We start from the raw sequence: 20,569 nt of genomic DNA, 5'->3' as shown, positions 1-20,569 counted from the left end.
TTTGACTGCTAGTGTTGTAATTACAGGTGCAACTTTGAGTCAGGTGATGCAGCAGCTTTCGTGCAGCAACAGTTGAAGTATGGGTGTGTGAGTCGAGCGTGGCAGTAGTTGCATCATGGAGCAAAGAGCTGTGATAAAATTTTACTGCAAATTAGGAAAGACTGTTACAGAAATGTACCAAGACACCAAAACGTTTATGGCAATGACTGTGAGTCATGTGCAAGGGGTGTTCCACTGATTTCAACGTTTAAAGAGGAGAAGAGCGTTCCCAGAGGAAGAGCCATGATGTGGATGGCCAGTTTCTGCATGGACAAATGAAAATGTGATGAAAGCTGTACAGCTTGGTGTTGGTAAGGGAACAGCCAGATTAATCTTGGAAAGAGATTTGCACAAGAGGAAGATTTGTTTGAGGTTTGTGGCGCACACATTGACACACAAATAGAGAGAGCACCAGGTTGCATGTTGTCAAACTTTCATCCATGCAGTTGAAGATTGTAATGTGTTGCATTGTCACTGGTGATAAAAGTTCAGGTTTTAATCTGAACAAGAAACAAAATACCAGAGCATGGAATGCCATGGAACATCTCCCTGGCAAAAAGTCAGGTTGCAAAAATCACGTGTCAAGACAATGGTCATTTTTTTTTTGTTTTGTTTTTTGTTTTTGTTTTTTCACCTGATGCTACTGGAATTATCCACTGCAAATTTGTTCCTGAGGGCACCATGGTGAACAGTCAGTAATATTTAGGAGTAATGCAATGTCAGTATGCCCATATGTGATGGAAAGAACTGCTCCATAACAACTGGTTTCGGTTGAATGACAAAGCACCTGCACACTGACTGTGAAGCAGTTTCTGGCTTTGAATTCGATCTGTGTGATCAACCCCCCCCCCCCCAATATCCTCCCTCTCTTTGCAGATTTGGCTCCCACAGATATTTTCCTCTTCCCAAAGATGAAGTGTGTCTTGAATGGGGAGCACTTCAACGACACTGAGTATATCCAGTGCAGTGTGACCCAGAGACTGAAGGAGGTTTCTGTTCAGGACTTTCACTATACCTTCGAACACCTGTATGACAGATGTAAATGCTGTGTTGAGTTGAAGGGAAATTATGAATCTGTGTAATTAACAATTCCAAATATAGTAATTTGTTTTGATACAATAAATTGTTTTCTTGTTACTATGGGCACACTGTGTATAGTACTGGCTCTTAAACGGAAAAGATTAGTAAACCTTTCCCTCTCTCCTTATGCCAGGAGAAAATCCAGAGGGAGAGCAAGATCTAGGTGAATGGATTCAATTAGAAGTGCCTTAGAAGACAAAATATAAGATCTGACAATTGTGGAGTACTGACAAATAGACTAATTTGAAAAATTAGTTACATTATAAACGTTTTCTATATACCACTTGAAGGTACATTTCAGGAATCTGATGAACTATGCATTCTACAAAGAAAAACAAATTTTTAACAGTATTGCACAATATGGAAGCATTTATGAATTCATATTGTATCGAAGTCATAAATGTTTGCTTCAATGTTGTAATTTGTTTTTTGTAAATTAAAAAATAAAATAAATTTAAAAAAATGATTATAAAGACAGTCATTTAAAAAAAAATTAATAAAGAGAATGCAAGCTTCAGCAAACTTTTTAAACATGCACATATTCATGATTAAAGGCAGAACCCACTACTTCATTCAATACATAAAAGGCTTAATAAACCATTTTCAACAACTTGGAAACCTTAGAGTTCCATGCAATAATATTTCATACGGGAACTCTAGATGGTATCATAATTATTAACTTTGATGATAATCAAATTTTACTTGAATTTTTTAAGCAAACATACCTGGAGTACTGGATACAGCACTCTCATGTCCAGTAGAGTTTTCACCTATGAATGCACCAGATGTTCCTTCTTGTCCTGTATCCACTCCAGACATAACACTTCTGCCCCTTGATTGCTGCCGGCTTGTTCCCCCGCCCACTGCACTTGAACCCGGTGTAGGAAGCTTAGTCACTCGGGAGGAACGCCGACTACTAAAATAAATTAAGTATTTTAAACTAGAGAAGAATTATTTACTAAATGTACCAAAAGCACAATGTAAATTGGACAAATTAGACTTCACTAAAATGTACAGTTACAAACTACAATCTGAAAGGTACAAACTATACTCAATATTTTTGTTTAGATTTTGCCACATAGTCTAAAATTTAGTTCCCGTTTTCAAATTCTTTTGGTTTTCTGTAATACTATTTGTACATCTGAATCTACAGAAGTTTCAGAAAGGAACTGTAGATGCAAATATCATTTGATAAAAAGTGAAGACTGAAAATAAGAACGAAATCGCAGAGGCTTAATGGGAAATCTTAAGGAAAGCATTAATTCAGCAAGTACAGAAAATAGTATATGCAAAAAGCTAAAGGAAAATCTTGAGAAAGAAGTCATTAACTGTTCCTGGAGAGCCAGCATATGCACTTAGTATAGAAAAATACACACGGAAGTTAGGCTAATGTGTAAAAACAGTAGTCATTGGGAAGATTTTGGTAAGAATACAGAAGATAGATATTATAAGGGTAGTAAGATATTCTGGAGGTGATTGGGAAGATAAACTCAGATATAGAGGAAAGAGTATACTACAGAAGGAACCAAACGATAAAACTGACATAGAAAGAAAGATATTTTGGATGTCTGAAGTTACTACTTTGAATGATTTGTTAAATTTGGGTTGTCCCATACATGAGAGATGGTTAGATCAAACCTACAGTACATCAAAAATGTGGATGGGTAGAGATTTGAGAGAGAGAAAGGGTAGACTGTTACAGAGTAAAATAACTTATTATATGAGTATGGAGTTCAAATGTGAAGAGATGTTGGATAATAGTTTCAAGTGCCTGCATTTCAATGGATTCCATGTGCTTGGCTTGTGCAGGAGAATTACTGATGCAAGTTCTAATGAACTTTTCAGAAAATGCACAAAATGCATTTTTTAAAAAAGTTTCTAAAATGCATGAAATGAAACTAGATGTCTGTGCAAAAGCAGAGTGGAATGAACTAGTAAGAGATGGTCATTAATCAATCTGACTTTCTTCTATATTGATCTGAGTATTTTTTTAGTGATCTCTAAGGACACCACCACAGAAGTGAGCAATACTCGCTGTGACCAGAAGACTTTTTCTTTTTTTTTTTCTTTTACCAAATTTGAACAAGATTTTTCTGATCATTTTCTAATGAAAGGTTAGAGAGGGCACCGAGTACTGCATGTTTCAAATGGTTAGAGGACATTTACCAAAATCAGATGTGCATGCAATTGAGGAAAAGTGTGAATTTAGGAGAATGGGATCCAAGAGAATGGCTTTTTCTGGATAACACAACAGAATCATCTCAATGAAAGAGGGATTGAAACAATGCAAGTTTCCTGCTTTTGGTTCTTTCAAAATCTATTTTTTGATGTGCTAATAGTTTTCTTGAAGTGTTTCAGGCTTTTGTGTAGACAGTAAAGGAAGATGGAGTGCTTAATGATAGCCAGTTGCAGAACATTCTTCGTTCCCCTGACTGACCTTTTGGAAAACAAAGGCTTAATGGGGAAGAGCAATTTAGAATGGAATGGGAAATGTTTCCATATCAGTGAGGATTACTTTAGTGATGCACATTTGATGCATACGCTTGAGTTAGAAGGCATATGCAAGGGATGAGACACAGGACAGAAAGGTCATTCCCGCTTAATGTTCTCATAATGCCAGACAATTCTTGGTTGGGAGCAGCTGTGTCTGAATTACCTTAAAGAGATACAACATTCACAGAAGAAGGGTCTATGGTATACAGAAAGTGGTTGAGATTATCTAGCATGCGAATAATGTATAAAGTCTCATCTCTACCACCTTGGCCTGTGCAGTTGGAGAAGGAAAGTTGATATTGTGAACATTAATATCGCCAGGGAAGATAACCTCACTGTTATGAAAGCTGAAGCAAAGGAACATTTAAGAAGAGAAAGTCAAAAAGTTTAGAATGCTTAGTAGCAATGGGAGAGTGATATAAACAGAATATATATAATGCATTGGCAGAAAGAGAGAGAGATTGCAAATCTTTGGATGAAAACCAAGGTCATAATTTGGCAATTCTAAGTTGAATGCTGCCTGGCTTGGTTATATTAGAGCTAACAAATGCATAATACCACCCTTGAGATGAAGAGTGTGTACTTAGTAAAGCTGAGATGCCTAGCACTTAGCACTTGAAGAGACAGAAAAAGCTGTCAGGAAGTCGAGCTATATCCAATAAACAAACCAACTGGGGAGCCTCCATAACTCAGTCAGTATAGACAAAGCTCTCTGGTCGGAAAGACCTGGGTTCGATTCCCATGAGGAACCTTTATCTGGTCTCTTTCAACTAAAGGTGAGTTAACCAGTCTCATACGGAGGTGGAGGGTTACCCCCCCCCCAGTAACTCAGGTTTTTCATCCCTCAAAACAGGCAAACCGGTCCTGTGAAAACACACATGACCAGTCATAAAAATATACAACGGCAAGGAAGGCAACGGGAAACCACCTCACTCATAATCATCTCCCTAGTATGGTAGCATATTGCTACCCCAAACAGCCATAAGGCTGAAGGTATAGAAAACCAACTGGAACAATTAAAAAAAATAAATAAATAAAAAAAATGCTCCAAGAAGCACAATTTTTTTTTGCATGCTCTACAGATAGCATTAAAGCCCCCCCCCCCCCCCCCCCCCCCACAAGAAATTCTAAACAGAAATGTGGGAGGGGGAGAATTCCTCCAAGTATATCTACATGATTCATCATTCAACTTACTAAATTTGAAATAGATATTTCTCACGTAGAAAAAGTACCTTTTTCTTCCACAGGGATTTCTGCTCATTCAAGCAAAAAATTGGCATAAGGGAATCATGTATTGGGGGTCTGCCTTTGGAGACACTACTAAATTACATGCTCAACTGACCTACTACATGTACAAAAAAAGAGTTACATCTGATAATAATAATTATATAAAAACATGTAAAAGCAGGGAAGTACATAGTACTAAGGATGAAAGAGGGTGACTGTAATTCAGAAGAAATTACTTAGCTGGCATTGCTTTAATTTTAAAAATGAAATTCCTCTCTGAACTTCAAGCAATGCCACTGTAGTAGCAATAATATAACTAATAATGTTCAACTGGCCACTTAAAAATTGCAGCCAACTTCCTGTTCCCAGAAGTGCAGTTAACTTTTTTTTTTTTTTTTAAACATATGAGATGTCAGTTCATCTTCAACGATGACTTCTAAGGCCGGAACAGGCCTAAATCCTTGATACGTATGATGATGAGATGTCTGTTCGTGAGAATGCAATATACAATAAAATACATCTATCTAGTCATTCATGTATCCAACAGCTTTTCATTCCTGCAGAATGTCTTGACTTCAACATACATAAGCATGCATGTCTTAGCTAGAAATGCCTGAAGAATGGGTCCATGAATTAAACTAAGTGTTAGTATATGAAAATAAACATTGTGCATATAGAGCTATAAGTGTTTTACAGTAACAGCACTGTAAAACTTTTATAAACAAATCTAGTAGAAGTGTAGAGGATTAACTGAATAAGAGCCATAATAAATTCAGTATGAAAATCAGCAATAAAAAGACTACGAAAACAGGCAGAAACAGTGAAAAGCAACTGCACCCTGAATGGCCTGGACACAGTGTCAAATTCTAGATTATTGAAATAGAGATTCCATAGTACCACAACTATAAACAGGAAAATAACACAATGTGGGGAATTTCCTTACTGAATATTCCAGTTAAGAATTATGGAAGATACTTGAGATACTAAGAAAAATTGTGAAAGGGAAAAAACTTAAACAAGATGGATTCAAACCAAATAGCTGAAAAATTATAGGAATAACAAGGATTCTATATTTAAGTTTTTTGGATCTGGAAAAGGCATATGAAACATTCCGAGAGAGAGAGAGAGAAGCTGTCAAAAATGATACATTGGTGTAAACAGTACATTATATTGAGCAATACAATATATATCTTACTTGTAATTCAGCCATTAGAATTGAAGGAAGAGGTACAGGAAGATGGTCTGATGGTAAATCATGTGCGCAACATGGGTACACATCTCAATTGTTATCCATTATTTATATGAATCACATTATCAAGGAAATGTGGTATTAAAATTGATGTTATTCTCAGCTATTTTTACTTTATACACATGTTATACTTTTAAATACATATCTGTAAGATTGCATTATCAAATTAAATTACTATCGTAAAAAAATGGTATGAAAATCAGCAATAACAAGAGAGACTATGAAAGCAAGCAGTAAAAATCAACTGCATCCTGATTGGAGAACCTATAGAACAAATAAAACACTTCAGCTATTCAGGACAATTTTAGTGAAGATAAACTAAATATGAAAATAGACAACAGAATTAACCAACTAGAATGGCAGGGAGTCAAACTGACACATATATGGAATAAGAGAGAAATTAGTTAAAACACTGCATTTTTGAAAATTATGGAGACAACTACCGTGTTTGAATAAAAACTTTAGTTTGATATAACTAAAATCTACATTCGACGTTTCGACCTTTATGTCAAGGTCATCTTCTGGAGCATACAACTATACACAGGAAACAAGCTATACTACAATCAAACTGGTTTGTTAAAGACACTGACCAACCGTTACAACAATTGTTGGCCTGACCTCTGGTGAAAAAAAATAATAATAATAAATAAAAAAAAAAAAAATTATACACCAACGCTAGAGTCCTATTATTAGTGTTGTTTACTATATACATATATAACATCATTCCAGCCAGTTGGTATGGAATGGTTTCTAATACTAGCTGAGGATTGGCTAGAGTCCTGACTTATGCTGGATCTTTCATATTAGGTAGGCTGAATGTGTGCCATCCAGATCCTTGGAATTTTCATGCCATCTTTGTTGTTGATATTTGGGTGGTTTATCATGATTTCGCAGGATTCCTTAAATTTCCTTTCGTACCAGGTTTTTGTGCGGTGTAAGGAGCAGGTGCTTTTCCAGTTGATTTGGTGTAAGGTGTTGAGTGCGTGGTCTGAGAGGCCTGCTTCACCATACTGGTTATATTTAATGTGTTCTTTCTTGTGTATAGGGATTGTCCGTCCTGTTTCACCAATGTACGGTAAGTTACAGGTACAACGGATGCAATAGACTCCAGGATGTGCTAATGGGAGGAGAGGATCCTTAGAGGAGTTGAATATGGTTTTAAGTTTAGTGGGTGATTTAAAGGTGGCATTGAGGTTATAATGTTGTAGGATTCTGTTGACTTTTTCTGATAACCCTTTAATGTATGGGATGGCTATGGTTTTACTGTAATCTAGATTCGTTTTTGTTGTAGTTTTATAGAGTATTTTATTAACAGTATTTTTGTTATAGCCATTATTTATGAATGTGTCACTAATGAATTTTAGTTCTTGTTTCAGGGCTTGTTGGTAAGAGCAAATAGTTGTGGCTCTATTTTTAAGGGTGTTAATGACTCCATATTTTCATGATGGGTGGTGGTATGAATTAGGTAAACAAATTGGATTTGTTTACCTAATTTGTTTACCTATTGCATAGTTCAGTCCTTTATTTAGTAGCGTAAGTTTGCCATTGTTCAGGGTGTGACTTGATAGGTTAATCACATAGTTCTTGCTTGTTGGTGGTTGGTCGCTCCTTGTCTCCCTCGTTTGCTACTAAATAAAGGACTGAACTATGCTATAGCACCTAAAAAGGTAAACAAATTGGATTTTATCTACCACATTGAAAGAGGCATCAGATCCCTACCTAACAATATAGCAGATAAAATATGACTAGAAACCAGTAATGTCCTGAATACTAAGAAAACCATACAGAACAACCTGACAAAAACAGAATTAGCAGCAATTAAATCATTAAAAGCCAAACAAAACATAATAATAACGAAAGCGGATAAAGGCAAGGCCACTGTTATTCTTGACAGGTCAACATACGTACTTCAAATGAATCAACTAGTAACCGATAACAGCATATATAAAATGGTAAATTATAACCCAACAAAAAGGATAAAACAGAAAAACTACTCAAGTCCGTCACTTTTTGGCCACCAGACATGGTTAAAAAACTCAAACCCCACTACTCCCGCCCCCCAGATTATATGGGGTTCCGAAAATACACGAACAAAATGTGCCCCTTTTACCAATCGTGGAAGGAATAGACAGTCCCAATTACCACCTAGCCAAGAAATTAGTGTCAACACTCAAGGAGTTGGTAGGTCATTCCCCCTCCTACATAAAAACACAAAACTTTATAAACAAAATTAAAAACATAACACTCGACAAAGATGACTTATTAGTCAGTTTTGACGTTTCTGCCATTTTCACTAATGTACCTATCAATGACACAATTCTCCTACTACAGAACAAATTTCCGCCCGACATTACGGCCCTCTTTGCCCACGTACTAAAGTCCAGTTACTTTGTATGGCAAAACAAATTCTACCTACAAAAAGAAGGTACAGCCATGGGCTCACCACTATCCCCCCCAATCGCTAACTTCTACATGGAAACCTTTGAGCAAGGGCTCTTGATTCCACCACGCTAAGACCGACAGTCTGGCTTAGATATGTTGACGACGTGTTCGCGATCTGGCCACATGGGCGACAAATGCTAAACACATTCCTCAGCCACCTGAACAAACAACACGAACGCATACAATTTACCATCGAAATCGAAAATCAAAATTCACTCCCGTTCCTAGACACACTAGTCGCACATCTTCCTTCAGGCAGTCTATCCTTCACGGTCTACTGCAAACTGACGCACACTGGCCAATACATACATGCTAATTCATACCACCACCCATGACAAAAACATGGAGTCATTAACACCCTTAAAAACAGAGCCACAACTATTTGCTCTAACCAACAAGCCCTGAAACAAGAACTAAAAATCATTAGTGACACATTCATAAATAATGGCTATAACAAAAAAAAACTGTTAATAAAATACTCTTGTTGTAGAAAAAACTACAAAAGTTGTAGTTTTATAAAACTACAACTTTAGTTGTAGTTTTATAAACTACAACAAAAACGAATCTAGATTACAGTAAAACCATAGCCATCCCATACATTAAAGGGTTATCAGAAAAAGTCAACAGAATCCTACAACATTATAACCTCAATGCCACCTTTAAACCACCCACTAAACTTAAAACCATATTCAACTCCTCTAAGGATCCTCTCCTCCCATTAGCACATCCTGGAGTCTATTGCATCCGCTGCACCTGTAACTTACCGTGCATAGGTGAAACAGGACGGACAATCCCTATACGCAAGAAAGAACACATTAGACACATTAAATGTAACCATTATGGTGAAGCAGGCCTCTCAGACCACACACTCAACACCTTACACCAAATCAACTGGAAAAGCACCTGCTCCTTACACTGCACAAAAACCTGGTATGAAAGGAAATTTAAGGAATCCTGCGAAATCCTGATAAACCAACCAAATATCAACAACAAAGATGGCATGAAAATTCCAAGGATCTGGATGGCACACATTCAGCCTACCATTCCATACCAACTGGCTGGAATGATGTTAATATATGTATATAGTAGACAACACTAATAATAGGACTCTAGCGTTGATGTATAATTTTTTAATTTTATTTTTTATTTTTTATTTTTTTTTTTTTTACCAGAGGTCAGGCCAACAATTGTTGTAGCGGTTGGTCAGTGTCTTTAACAAACCAGTTTGATTGTAGTATAGCTTGTTTCCTGTGTATAGTTGTATGCTCCAGAAGATGACCTTGACATAAAGGTCGAAACGTCGAATATAGATTTTAGTTATATTAAACTAAAGTTTTTATTCAAACACGGTAGTTGTCTCCATAATTTTCAAAAATGCATTCGGATCACCGTGTAAGCCTAAAAGAAATAGTTAAAACATTGTTGGAGGTTTTTCAAATTGGTTATACTATAAATTAAAGATGCCATGAAATTATATTCTTGGTTTAATCCTTTATCCAAGTGTAGGCAAACAAAGTTTGCAACTGAAGTAATTTCAGGACTGGGCAACTCATATACAGAGGCTAATGACTTCACATCACTTGCCTTATTACTTCAGGTACAAACTTTGTTTGCTTACACTTGGATAAAGGATTAAACCAAGAATATAATTTCTTGACATCTTTAATTTATAGTTAAAACACTAAACCAGCTGTATACAAGACCATTTAAACCCATTTTAATTTATGGTCCTGAGAGCTGGACTAAAAATTAAATAGATTAAAGACCTCAAATAGAGTTCTGAGAAAAATTAGGAGAGTGAACTGATGGCATCTATGGCAGAATGATATTAAAAAATGTGAATATTAGGAAGGAACTTGACATTGTTAGCATTAATGAGTGAAGAGAACTAATCTGAAGTGGCATGCTCACTTAGACTATTAGAGGAAAGGTTGTTCGGGTGGTCGATTTATGGTTTACTGGCACATAGATAGCAAAGATTATACTGTGCCATATTAAAGATTACAGTTGTACACAGATTATTAATAAAATGATAAAGGGATAAATTAGTAAATAATGTGCACACAAAAATTAATTAAGAAATGCAGTATCTACATAAGTAAATTTTAGTTTTCACTTGGTTAGACTATAATAAATTTAGTTTAATCCTTTATCCAAGTGTGAGCAAACAGAGTTTGCGCCTGAAAGTATCTTCAGTACTGGGGTAAGGTAGTACAACACTGGGAAACTCGTTGCAAAGTTAGCATTAATGAGTGAAGAGAACTAATCTGAGGTGACATGCTCACTTAAACTGGTAGAGGAAAGGGTTTGGTGTTGATGGAATGGTGTTGTACTACCTCACCCCAGTCCTGAAGATACTTTCAGGTGCAAACTTTGTTTGCTCACACTTCGATAAAGGATTAAACTAAATTTATTATAGTCTAACCAAGTGAAAAATAAACTTTCAACATCTTTCTCCAAATCCAGAGTAATTTAATAAAAAACGTGCCACACCTTTTGGCAGCTCCTATAGGAGGAGATGACCTTACTATTGCTTCTGCCTGATATCTCCACATCTTGGGCTGGCTCCCACTGAAGACACCTCAATAAAGGTCGAAACTAGTCTGGGTAGTGGCCCTTCCCTTAATGCATAACATTATACATATCCGCAAGGAGATGTGTTTTGCATTATGGGAGATACTGAGATAGGAGTGATGTAAGCTTGCTCCACCTTTGCAATGAGTTGCCCGGTGTTGTACTACCTTACCCCAGTCCTGAAGATACGTTCAGGCGAAAACTTTGTTTGCTCACACTTGGATAAAAAATTAAACTAAATTTACTACATAAGGCAACTTTATAAATTTTACAAATTAAAATTTGTAAAATTTTCAGCCAGATAATTAAAAATTTCATTCCTCTCATGTGTGAAGTGCTGGCACTCCATTAGAATATGACAAATGTGAGGTTCATGTAGCATTTTTCGTATACATAGGTAAGTCATCAGCTGTCAGTAAATAAGAATGTGTAAGATGAGTGTGACCTATAGGCTCTGCATAGGTCACACTCATCTTACAAATCCTAGAAAGCACAACTTCTCTTCTGTTTCTATGTTGACCAGACTAAATTGCCACTGCTTAATTTGAAGCTTAATATTGTATAATTTGTTTGTTGGTGCTTTCTGCCATAATGATTGCCATTGGATTCCATGAGGTCTTGTTTAATAATAATATAATTGGAGCTTTGATCTTATAAATTGTCTGTTGTCTATATATAGGACTGTCAAACAGTATGTCAAAAATGTATGAACTAATCTAGCAGCTGCAATTGTAGACTCATTTCCTTTAATTCCAATGTTGCTGGGAATAAAGTAGAACCAAACATCAAAATTAAAGGTCTTCATTTTGTGCAATGGATGAGGATTACCCAGAATAACAGATTGCCTATAAAGAGCTTAGTCTGTATAAATTGCACACTTTTATTAATGGTTTCTTTTATATGCACAAGTGTAAGCTGAATGTCATACGACTCTGCTGTATAATTAATATAATCAAGTGGGATCTAGTCGGATATAGTAATGCCAGGAAGTATGGCCAACAGAGGTCTCAGATCTTGAACCACAAATATAGATGGGCAAGAAATCAGAGTGGGCTGCTCTGTGTGATTCTGAGGGCAGGCAGATGGAATATGATTTATCTGTAGTTGATAAAGTGAGAGATTGCAAGATGGAGAGAGCAAACTTGCCATGGTGGAATGCTGTTATGTTTGGTGCAGATAATTGGCATGAATGCTGACATCATTCATGCCAACACCTTACATAATCTCTTTAACATGCATACACAAGGGATGTGTGGAAGTCTTATGCATATGATATTGAGATTCCTAATGCAGAGAAAAGGTAGAAGTCCAAGTAAGATGCTCAACTTGTTTTCAACTTGCTTCCAAAGTGATGGTGCCAGTTCATATACTTTAACATAAAGACTTTGGATGGGCAATGTGTAAAAGGCACCATCAGCTATCCATATACTCTGATGTTGGATGGAATTCGACCATTCTTAATCCAATGAGATCCTGTTAACTATTATTTAAAGCATCTTAATGGACTAGGGATGTACATCCAAACAGGACAGTTGAGATACCTTACAGATGGAGGCTTAAGTGTATCAAAAGTAAGGCTGATGTTCCTAGCTGGAATCAGGAGATCATCCCTGCATATCAGGATGAGCCTAGCATGTCACTACCTGATCTTTAAGCTTTGAAAAAATCTCATTCATAGCATCAAGGAGATCCCACTTTGATATCATTCCTCTAGAAGAGGTTACTATTTTATGAGGTATCGCAAGAAAATGAAGACATTGAGAAAGAATGGAATAATATAAAAGAAATTATCGTATCAGCAGCACAAAGTCTAGGAACACACAAAAAATACCATAAAAATAAAAAATTACATATATGGGACAATGAAATAAAAACAATAATTGAAAATGAAAAGCTGGCTTTTAAAAGATGGTTAAGTAGCAAAAAACAAGAAGATGAAATTGAATATAAAAAAAGACAAGCAATAGCCAAAAGAGAAACCAGAAAGAGACACAGAGAAAGAAGGGAAAAATTTATATCATATGTAGAAAATGAGATATACACTTGGGTCTCTTTTTATGCGGATTTGAAATTATGCGGTATAGTACGCCCACAAATACGAGACCTTTCGACACTTCTGTGCATGTCAATAGAAGGAGAATGCATTCCGATAATAGGGTACTCCAGCATTTCCCAAACTTTTCCTACGACAGAACAATTCACAAATCCTGAAATTTTCATGGAACACCTTGGTTATTTTGTAATATATTAATTAATAATTGTTAATTTAGCTGATTTATTATTAATTAATAATTGATCATTGATTATTAATTAATAAAACAAACATTCTTACATTAATTTGTGCTGATTTTCATTGACATATCCCATTCTGATCACCAAAAAATTTATATTATTATAAGTAGTTACGAGTGAATGCAGACTTTTTCTCCTGTGTGCTGGTAGTTTTTCCCTCCTTTTGTACATCCTGGAGATCGCTTTGTAGGCTGGAGGTGGATAAATCACTATCTGTTGCATCACAAACACCTTCAATAAGAAATTTCTTAACACCAAATTTAAACAAAGTCCCTTGTCTCGTATTCATATTAAAATTTAAATTTGTAGGCCTATTACTTTTAAAAAATCACGGCACTACTGTTTCAAAACAAGCACATTCACCCTACAATACGAACTTCTGAAGAAAGTATTCAGTATTACTAGATCTGAGAACCGGATACAGACTACCTTGATCTTCAATTTCAGTGGAAAAATTTTCTTTATACTTCCTTGCTGATTGGTCACTAACATTTGCAACACAGATGTTATTTCGTTCAGTTTTGAGAACAGATGATACGCCGCACATTGTTGTAATTGGATTGCAGGCAATTTTTATAATCGGTCATAAACAGTGGTATTCCCTTTCCCGAATGTTGAAAGGTTTCAATGTGTGAAAATTAATGATAATTCATGAATACTCCCACATTTAAAAATACACGGCTTGGTCACTAACATTTGCTACACAGATGTTATTTAGACGTTCTGGGTCTGAGCTTTTTGAGATATTCACGAATGTTATTCTCCTCAGAATATTTCCACTATAACATATTCATTCATGAAAACTGCTTAGAAAACTAAAATCACAAATTCCAGAAGAACCTCTCACAGAACACAGTTTGGGAAACCCTAAGGTAATCAATCTGTATTGCGGAATGAGTTGTTTATTATTATATGGCAAAAAATTAACTTCTCTTTTATGATCATTGTAGTTTTTAAAGTAGTAACTATTTTGCTTGTATAATAGTTGGAAAATTTTACCTATAAAGCACGTGATTTTGTGTTGTTGACCATTCGTTCATCGCCACTGTACATAATGAACAGCATGTTGCATCACATTCTGGCATAACGTGATAACGTGTAAGCAGTGAGTGTTCGTGAAATTTAATTTTGCATGTGAGTAAGTGTTTGTCTTTTTATTATCGAAAGTCTAAATTTTGCTAATTGTTATTTTAAAGATTTAATTTGGCCCAATGGAGGAAAAAAAGCACCAAAGAAAAGCAATTTCTTTGGAAATGAAAATTGCAATTTTAGATCGCTAAGCAAAAGGAGAGGGATCTATGGCGATTGGTAAACATTTTAATTTAGGCGAATCTAATATAAGATCAATTAAAAAGAATTAAGTCGCAATAAGAAAATCTGTAATTTCTGGCACAAAACTAAGTGCCAACTTATCATCGTACTCAAGAGATGCTTTATTAGAAAACACGGAACGAGCACTCATAATTTGGATTGAAGAATTAACTCAAAGAAGAATTCCTATAAGTGTTTATTTAATTAAACAAAAAGCTCTTCGGTTTTATGAACAGATGAAGCAATTGGAGCCGTCTACTTCTGCTTCCCAGGATGATAAAGAATTTTCGGCTAGCAAAGGATGGTTAACCGGATTTTTAAAAAGGAATGCACTTCATAACGTGAAGATTACAGGCGAGGTTGCAGCAGCAGATGAAGAAGCAGCCAAAAATTTTCAAGAGAAGTTAGCCAAAATTATTGAAGATGGTGGATATCATCCTGATCAAGTGTTTAACGCTGACGAAACAGAATTGTTTTGGAAGAAAATGCCTAGTCGAACTTACATCGCACAGTCTGAGAAAAAAGCAAGTGGGTTTAAAACAAGCAAAGATCGAGTAATGTTATTTTGAAGCAATGCATCAGGAGATCGAATGGTAAAACCCTTCGAAGTAAATCTATTTCTAAGACCACGTGCTCTAAAAGGCAAAGATCTAAAACAGCTGCCGGTACATTGGATGGCTAATACAAAGGTCTGGGGTGGTTCAATAATTGCTTTGTACCAGAAGTGGAAACATATATGAAGCAAAAAGCTCTCAATTTTAAAATTTTATTAATTGTTAACAATGCACCAAGTCATCTGCATTTAAATCATCCAAGCATCCAAATGTGCAGGTAGTGTTTTTTCCACCCAATACAACAAGCATTATTCAGCCATTAGATCAAGGAATGATTGCTACTTTTAAAAAATATTACGTCACGCACACTTTTAAATTTATATTGGATAAACTAGAAAATGAATCATTAACAGCAACTGACGTTTGGAAAAAATTTTCTATTTTGGACTGCTTAAATCATGTTGCATCTGCTATTACTGAAATAAGACCAAAAACTTTAAATGCCTGCTAGAAATCAGCTTTGCATGTGTTGCAAACATGTAAACATCTACATTACCAGCTGAAATCATTACTTTGGCACATGAAATTTGTGGGGAAAGTTTTTGATACATTTAGCCAGAACGATGTAGACGAATTGCTTTTGGATAATGCCTTAAGTGATGATGATATTATTGGATATCGATTAACTTTAGATATCGTGGAAGATCTAGAAAACAACAGTGAAGCGGAAGAAAAACCTGTCCATCTCACTACAAATATAATTCAAGAAGGTCTTGAACTGTGCAATAAATTGAAAATCATTTTCTTGTTAATGACAAATTCTGAACGAGCCTTTAAATTCCAACGTGAGCTGAAGAACTGCATATCTGAATATCGTAAGCTGTATAAAAAATTAGTGAAATCATCATCGCAAAGTTTAATCACTGATTACATTGTCAGAAGAAAAAAAATCAGCACAGAACGAGGGTGAAGCTAATTCTCTTTGTGAAGAACCATTGCTTTACCATACAGATCTGATGCGCTGACTATCTCTTCTGGTGATGAAAGTAATTTTGCACCAGTTGGCAAACGTTGACGAATATTGTCTAATAGCGATGATAATTCTGATCACAAAATGTAAAAAAAAAAAAAATGTTACTTTTCAATAAAATTAAATGAATGAAGCTTTAAAACAAATTCAGGCATTCTGTTGAATTTTCATACTTTTTTTATGAAAATATCAATTTTAATTCATTGCTTCGATTTTATGCGGTTTTAGAAAATTATGGAATGTATGCCTAATTTTTCAGCATAAGTTAGGCTTTTTTGTGCGATTTTTTATATGCGGTTTTCTGTGGAACGTATCTACCGCATAAAAAGAGACCAAAACACATGAATGCAGATATAGAAGAAACTGCAAATAAAATTGTGAAATAGATGTAAAAGATTACTAATTATATGAAGAGCCAAAGGCTTCAATTCAGCGACGTGAAATTATTTAAGTTAAGGGATATACATCCAGTATTGTTTCATAGCCGAATAAGAAACTCAAAAAGTTTCATGCCGAATATAGGAACTATATAAAGTTCGGCGAATCCAAACGTAAGCAAATACCTGGATAGTGCAACACATAATCCATTTCGCAGTGCAACACTGAGGCAACTCATAGCAAAGGTGGAGCAAGTTCCGATCACTCATAATGTGAAACCCAGCTCCTAGGAGCTGTATTACTGTTCTACATTATGAGAGAAAGTCACTACCCAGACCGGTTTCAACTTTTATTGAGGTCTCATCAGTGAGTAGGTAGACCTAGTTAATACCAAGTTTGTAGCGAACAGAACTTACATACCCTACTATAAGAATTGCCAAGGTGTCCTAATAAATTACTAATTATATGAAAAGCCAAAGGCTTCAATTCGGCAACGTGTAATTATTTAAGTTAAGGGATATACATCCCATATTCTTTCATAGTTGAATAAGATGGTATTAACTCTACCTACTCACTGATGAGACCTCAATAAAAGTTGAAACTGGTCTGGGTAGTGACCTTCTCTCATAATGTAGAACAGTAATACAGCTCCCAGGAGCTGGGTTTCACATTATGAGTAAATACCAAGAACAGTGATCGGAGCTTGCTCCACCTTTGCTATGAGTTGCCTCAGTGTTGCACTGCCAAATGGGTTATGTGTTGCACTGCCAAATGGGTTATGTGTTGCACTATCCAGGTATTTGCTTACGCTTGGATTCGCCGAACTTTATATAGTTCTATATTCGGCATGAAACTCTGAGTTTCTTATTCGGCTATGAAACAATATGGGATATATATCCCTTAACTTAAATAATTTCACGTCGCCGAATTGAAGCCTTTGGCTCTTCATATAATTAGTAATTTATTAGGACACCTTCTTGGCAATTCTTATAGTAGGGTATGCAAGTTCTGTTCGCTACAAACTTGGTATTAACTAGGTCTACCTACTCACTGATGAGACCTCAATAAAAGTTGAAACCGGTCTGAGTAGTGACCTTCTCTCATATTGTAGAACAGTAATACAACCCCTAGGAGCTGGGTTTCACATTATGAGTAAATACCAAGAACAGTGATCGGATCTTGCTGCACCTTTGCTATGAGTTGCCTCAGTGTTGCACTGCTTATGCTTGGATTCGCCGAACTTTATATAGTTCCGGCATGAACCTCTAAGTTTCTTATTCGGCTATGAAACAATACTGGATGTATATCCCTTAACTTAAATAAGATGTAAAAGAATTCTTGGATTACTTTACAGATCTTTGGACGGATAATACTGGCATCAAAAATAATTACACCAGAAATTTACAAAATACCTTAAATGATATGATAACAATTAAAGAATTAAAGGACGACATAAATAAAATAAAAAAATGGAAAATTAGCAGGAGAAGATAGGATAAACTCCAAAATGTATAAATTTGCTAGAAAAAAATTTCAAAGATTACTAAAATGTTTAAATAATATATATACAAATGGACAAATACCAATAGAATGGAATAAAAGCATGGTAATACCTATATTTAAAAAAGGGGAAAAAATAAAACCTGCTAACTACAGAGGTAGTAGTTTATTGAATACAAGCTACAAAATATATAGAAGAATACTTAATGAAAAACTAAAAATATACAGTGAAAAAATATTATTACAATGTCAAAATGGATTTAGAAAAGGATACTCTACAATGGATGCAGCTTTCTGTTTAAAACTCCTTACAGAAAAAAGAAGAGAATTTAATTTGGAAACTCATCTTTTGAGTATAGATTACGAAAAAGCATTTGAGAAAGTACAAAGATATATACTGTTTGACATATTACAAAGAATAAAAATATACCTAATATTTTACTATATGAAATATTGAATATATATAAAAATAATGAAATAAAAATAAATGAAAAGTTATCTGAAAAACAATCTATAAACCAAGGAGTAAAACAGGGATGCCCTCTGTCTCCAACGCTTTTCAATATTTACATTAATGAAATATTAATACAGTGGAACACCTTAAACAATCAAGGTATAGAAATTTCCTGGAATAACAAAATAATATGCAATTATTTGCAGATGACCAAGTAATAATATCAGATAAGGAAGACAATTTACAAAGAGCAATATATAATTTAAACATTATAGTAGAACAGTTTGGAATGAAAATTTCCATAGATAAAACTAAAATAATGGGATTTTGGGAATAAACTCCAGTTAGAAGCAAAATAGTTATTAATAATAAAATAATAGAATAGATAAATACTTTCAGCTATCTTGGATGTGAAATATCATATTAAGGAGAAAAAGACAAAATTAAAAACTTCAAAATTTTAACAGATTATAGGCCTGATAAATAGAACACTCAACCCAAATATAGCACAAAAAGAAACACGCTTGAAAATATACAATACTTAAGCAGTGCCCACATTATTATATGGCAGTGAAATTTGGGCAATAAGCAAACAAGATAAACAAAGAATAAAAATAAGTGAAATGAAATTTATGAGAACTACAAAATACACATTATTAGATCAAAAAAGGAACGAAGACATTTTAAAAGAACTAAAAACAAAATCAATAGAAGAAAAACTAAACAATTATAAACAAAAATGGATTGAACATGTAAACCGAATGGCCAACACCCGACATCCTAAACAAATACTAAAATATAAACTAATTGGAAAGAGACGGCAGGGTAGACCTCAAAAAAGGATACTGGATGGATGAGACTGGAACAGACCAATATGGTCTATACCTGTAATTAGTGTTATGATGATGACTGTAACTGGTATTCCATCTGCTGATGTAGCCTTCAATAACTTTTCTGAGTGTTGCTGACTAGTTGTTTCAACAAGGATATCACCAGAACACAGTTTCTTTACTGTTTTGAGAGATCCTGCCAGTCTTTCTAAACCCTTTTGAATAAAGGATGATATTTTCCCAACTGGATTTTCACATGCTGCATCGATGATGAGAGAATTCCTTTCAATTGTTTCAAGATATTCAAATTATTCGAGTTTATGGTGAATGCTGGTCATTACACATGGAAAAGAAAAATATATAACCTGGACAGCACAACTATGGGTTTGCCCACTTTCCCCCCACCCTAAGCCAATTTCTGCATGGAACACAAAGATCCAAGCACTCAACACAGCAACACTCAAACCCAATTATTAAGCTGCCCTGTGTAGATATGTTTACTATTTGGCCACATGGGTCCAGAAGATACATTTTTAATGAATTTAAATAGTTGACATTTAAAATCCACTTCACAGTGGAAAAAGGATTCCTATCCTTCTCATCCATCGCTTGGGACGGTTAAGTCCCCCTAATGAGGGGCTTACGACGAATCAATGCAGCTGGCTGCATTAAGAGGTTAAGGGTCAAAAAATCCAATACCTCCATGTGAGACCAGCTAACTCACCTTTAGTCAAAAGAGACCAGATAAAGGTTCCTCACGTCTTGGGTGGAAATTGAACCCAAGTCTTTCCGACCAAAAGGCTTCATCTATACTGCCTGAGCTACAGAGGCTCTGGTAAAAGGATTAAATAACTGTATGCCCTTTCTAGATATACTAGTCGCACACCTTTCACAGAAATTCTGTGTGTTTTAAGATATTTATACAATTACACCATCATCCAGCCCAACAATATGGGTATCTTAAAAACACTAACGCAGAAAGTCATCTGTTCCAATGATAGAGTTCTAATGAACTTGTATACGTTCATTTTTTTAGCCAATGGATATATAAATAAAAAAAAAAGACTCCCAAATCAACCCTCCTGATATACAAGGCCATAGCAAAACTGCTACTAT

General features: G+C 35.2%; 1 protein-coding gene across 8 annotated transcripts in view; it reads right to left on the bottom strand.

The window, feature by feature from the left end:
* ctrip (E3 ubiquitin-protein ligase ctrip) overlaps positions 1 to 20,569 on the bottom strand; it is an 817,513-nt gene that overhangs the window by 528,567 nt on the left and 268,377 nt on the right. For 7 of the 8 annotated variants that reach the window (XM_090413730.1, XM_090413731.1, XM_090413729.1 and 4 more), the window contains one exon: positions 1,845 to 2,035. In XM_090413730.1, the coding sequence (XP_090269856.1) occupies positions 1,845 to 2,035 (191 nt within the window). The remainder of the gene's footprint in view (positions 1 to 1,844; positions 2,036 to 20,569) is intronic. The other variant, XM_090413732.1, reaches the window with a different exon arrangement.

This window comes from Typopeltis vanoorti, chromosome 24 (assembly GCF_054136105.1).
Source record: "Typopeltis vanoorti isolate ZY-2024b chromosome 24, IOZ_Tvanoo_1.0, whole genome shotgun sequence".
Classification (NCBI taxonomy): domain Eukaryota; kingdom Metazoa; phylum Arthropoda; class Arachnida; order Uropygi; family Thelyphonidae; genus Typopeltis; species Typopeltis vanoorti.
The sequence above is the reverse complement of the archived record's forward strand: the minus strand, read 5'-3'. Positions and strand labels throughout refer to the sequence as shown.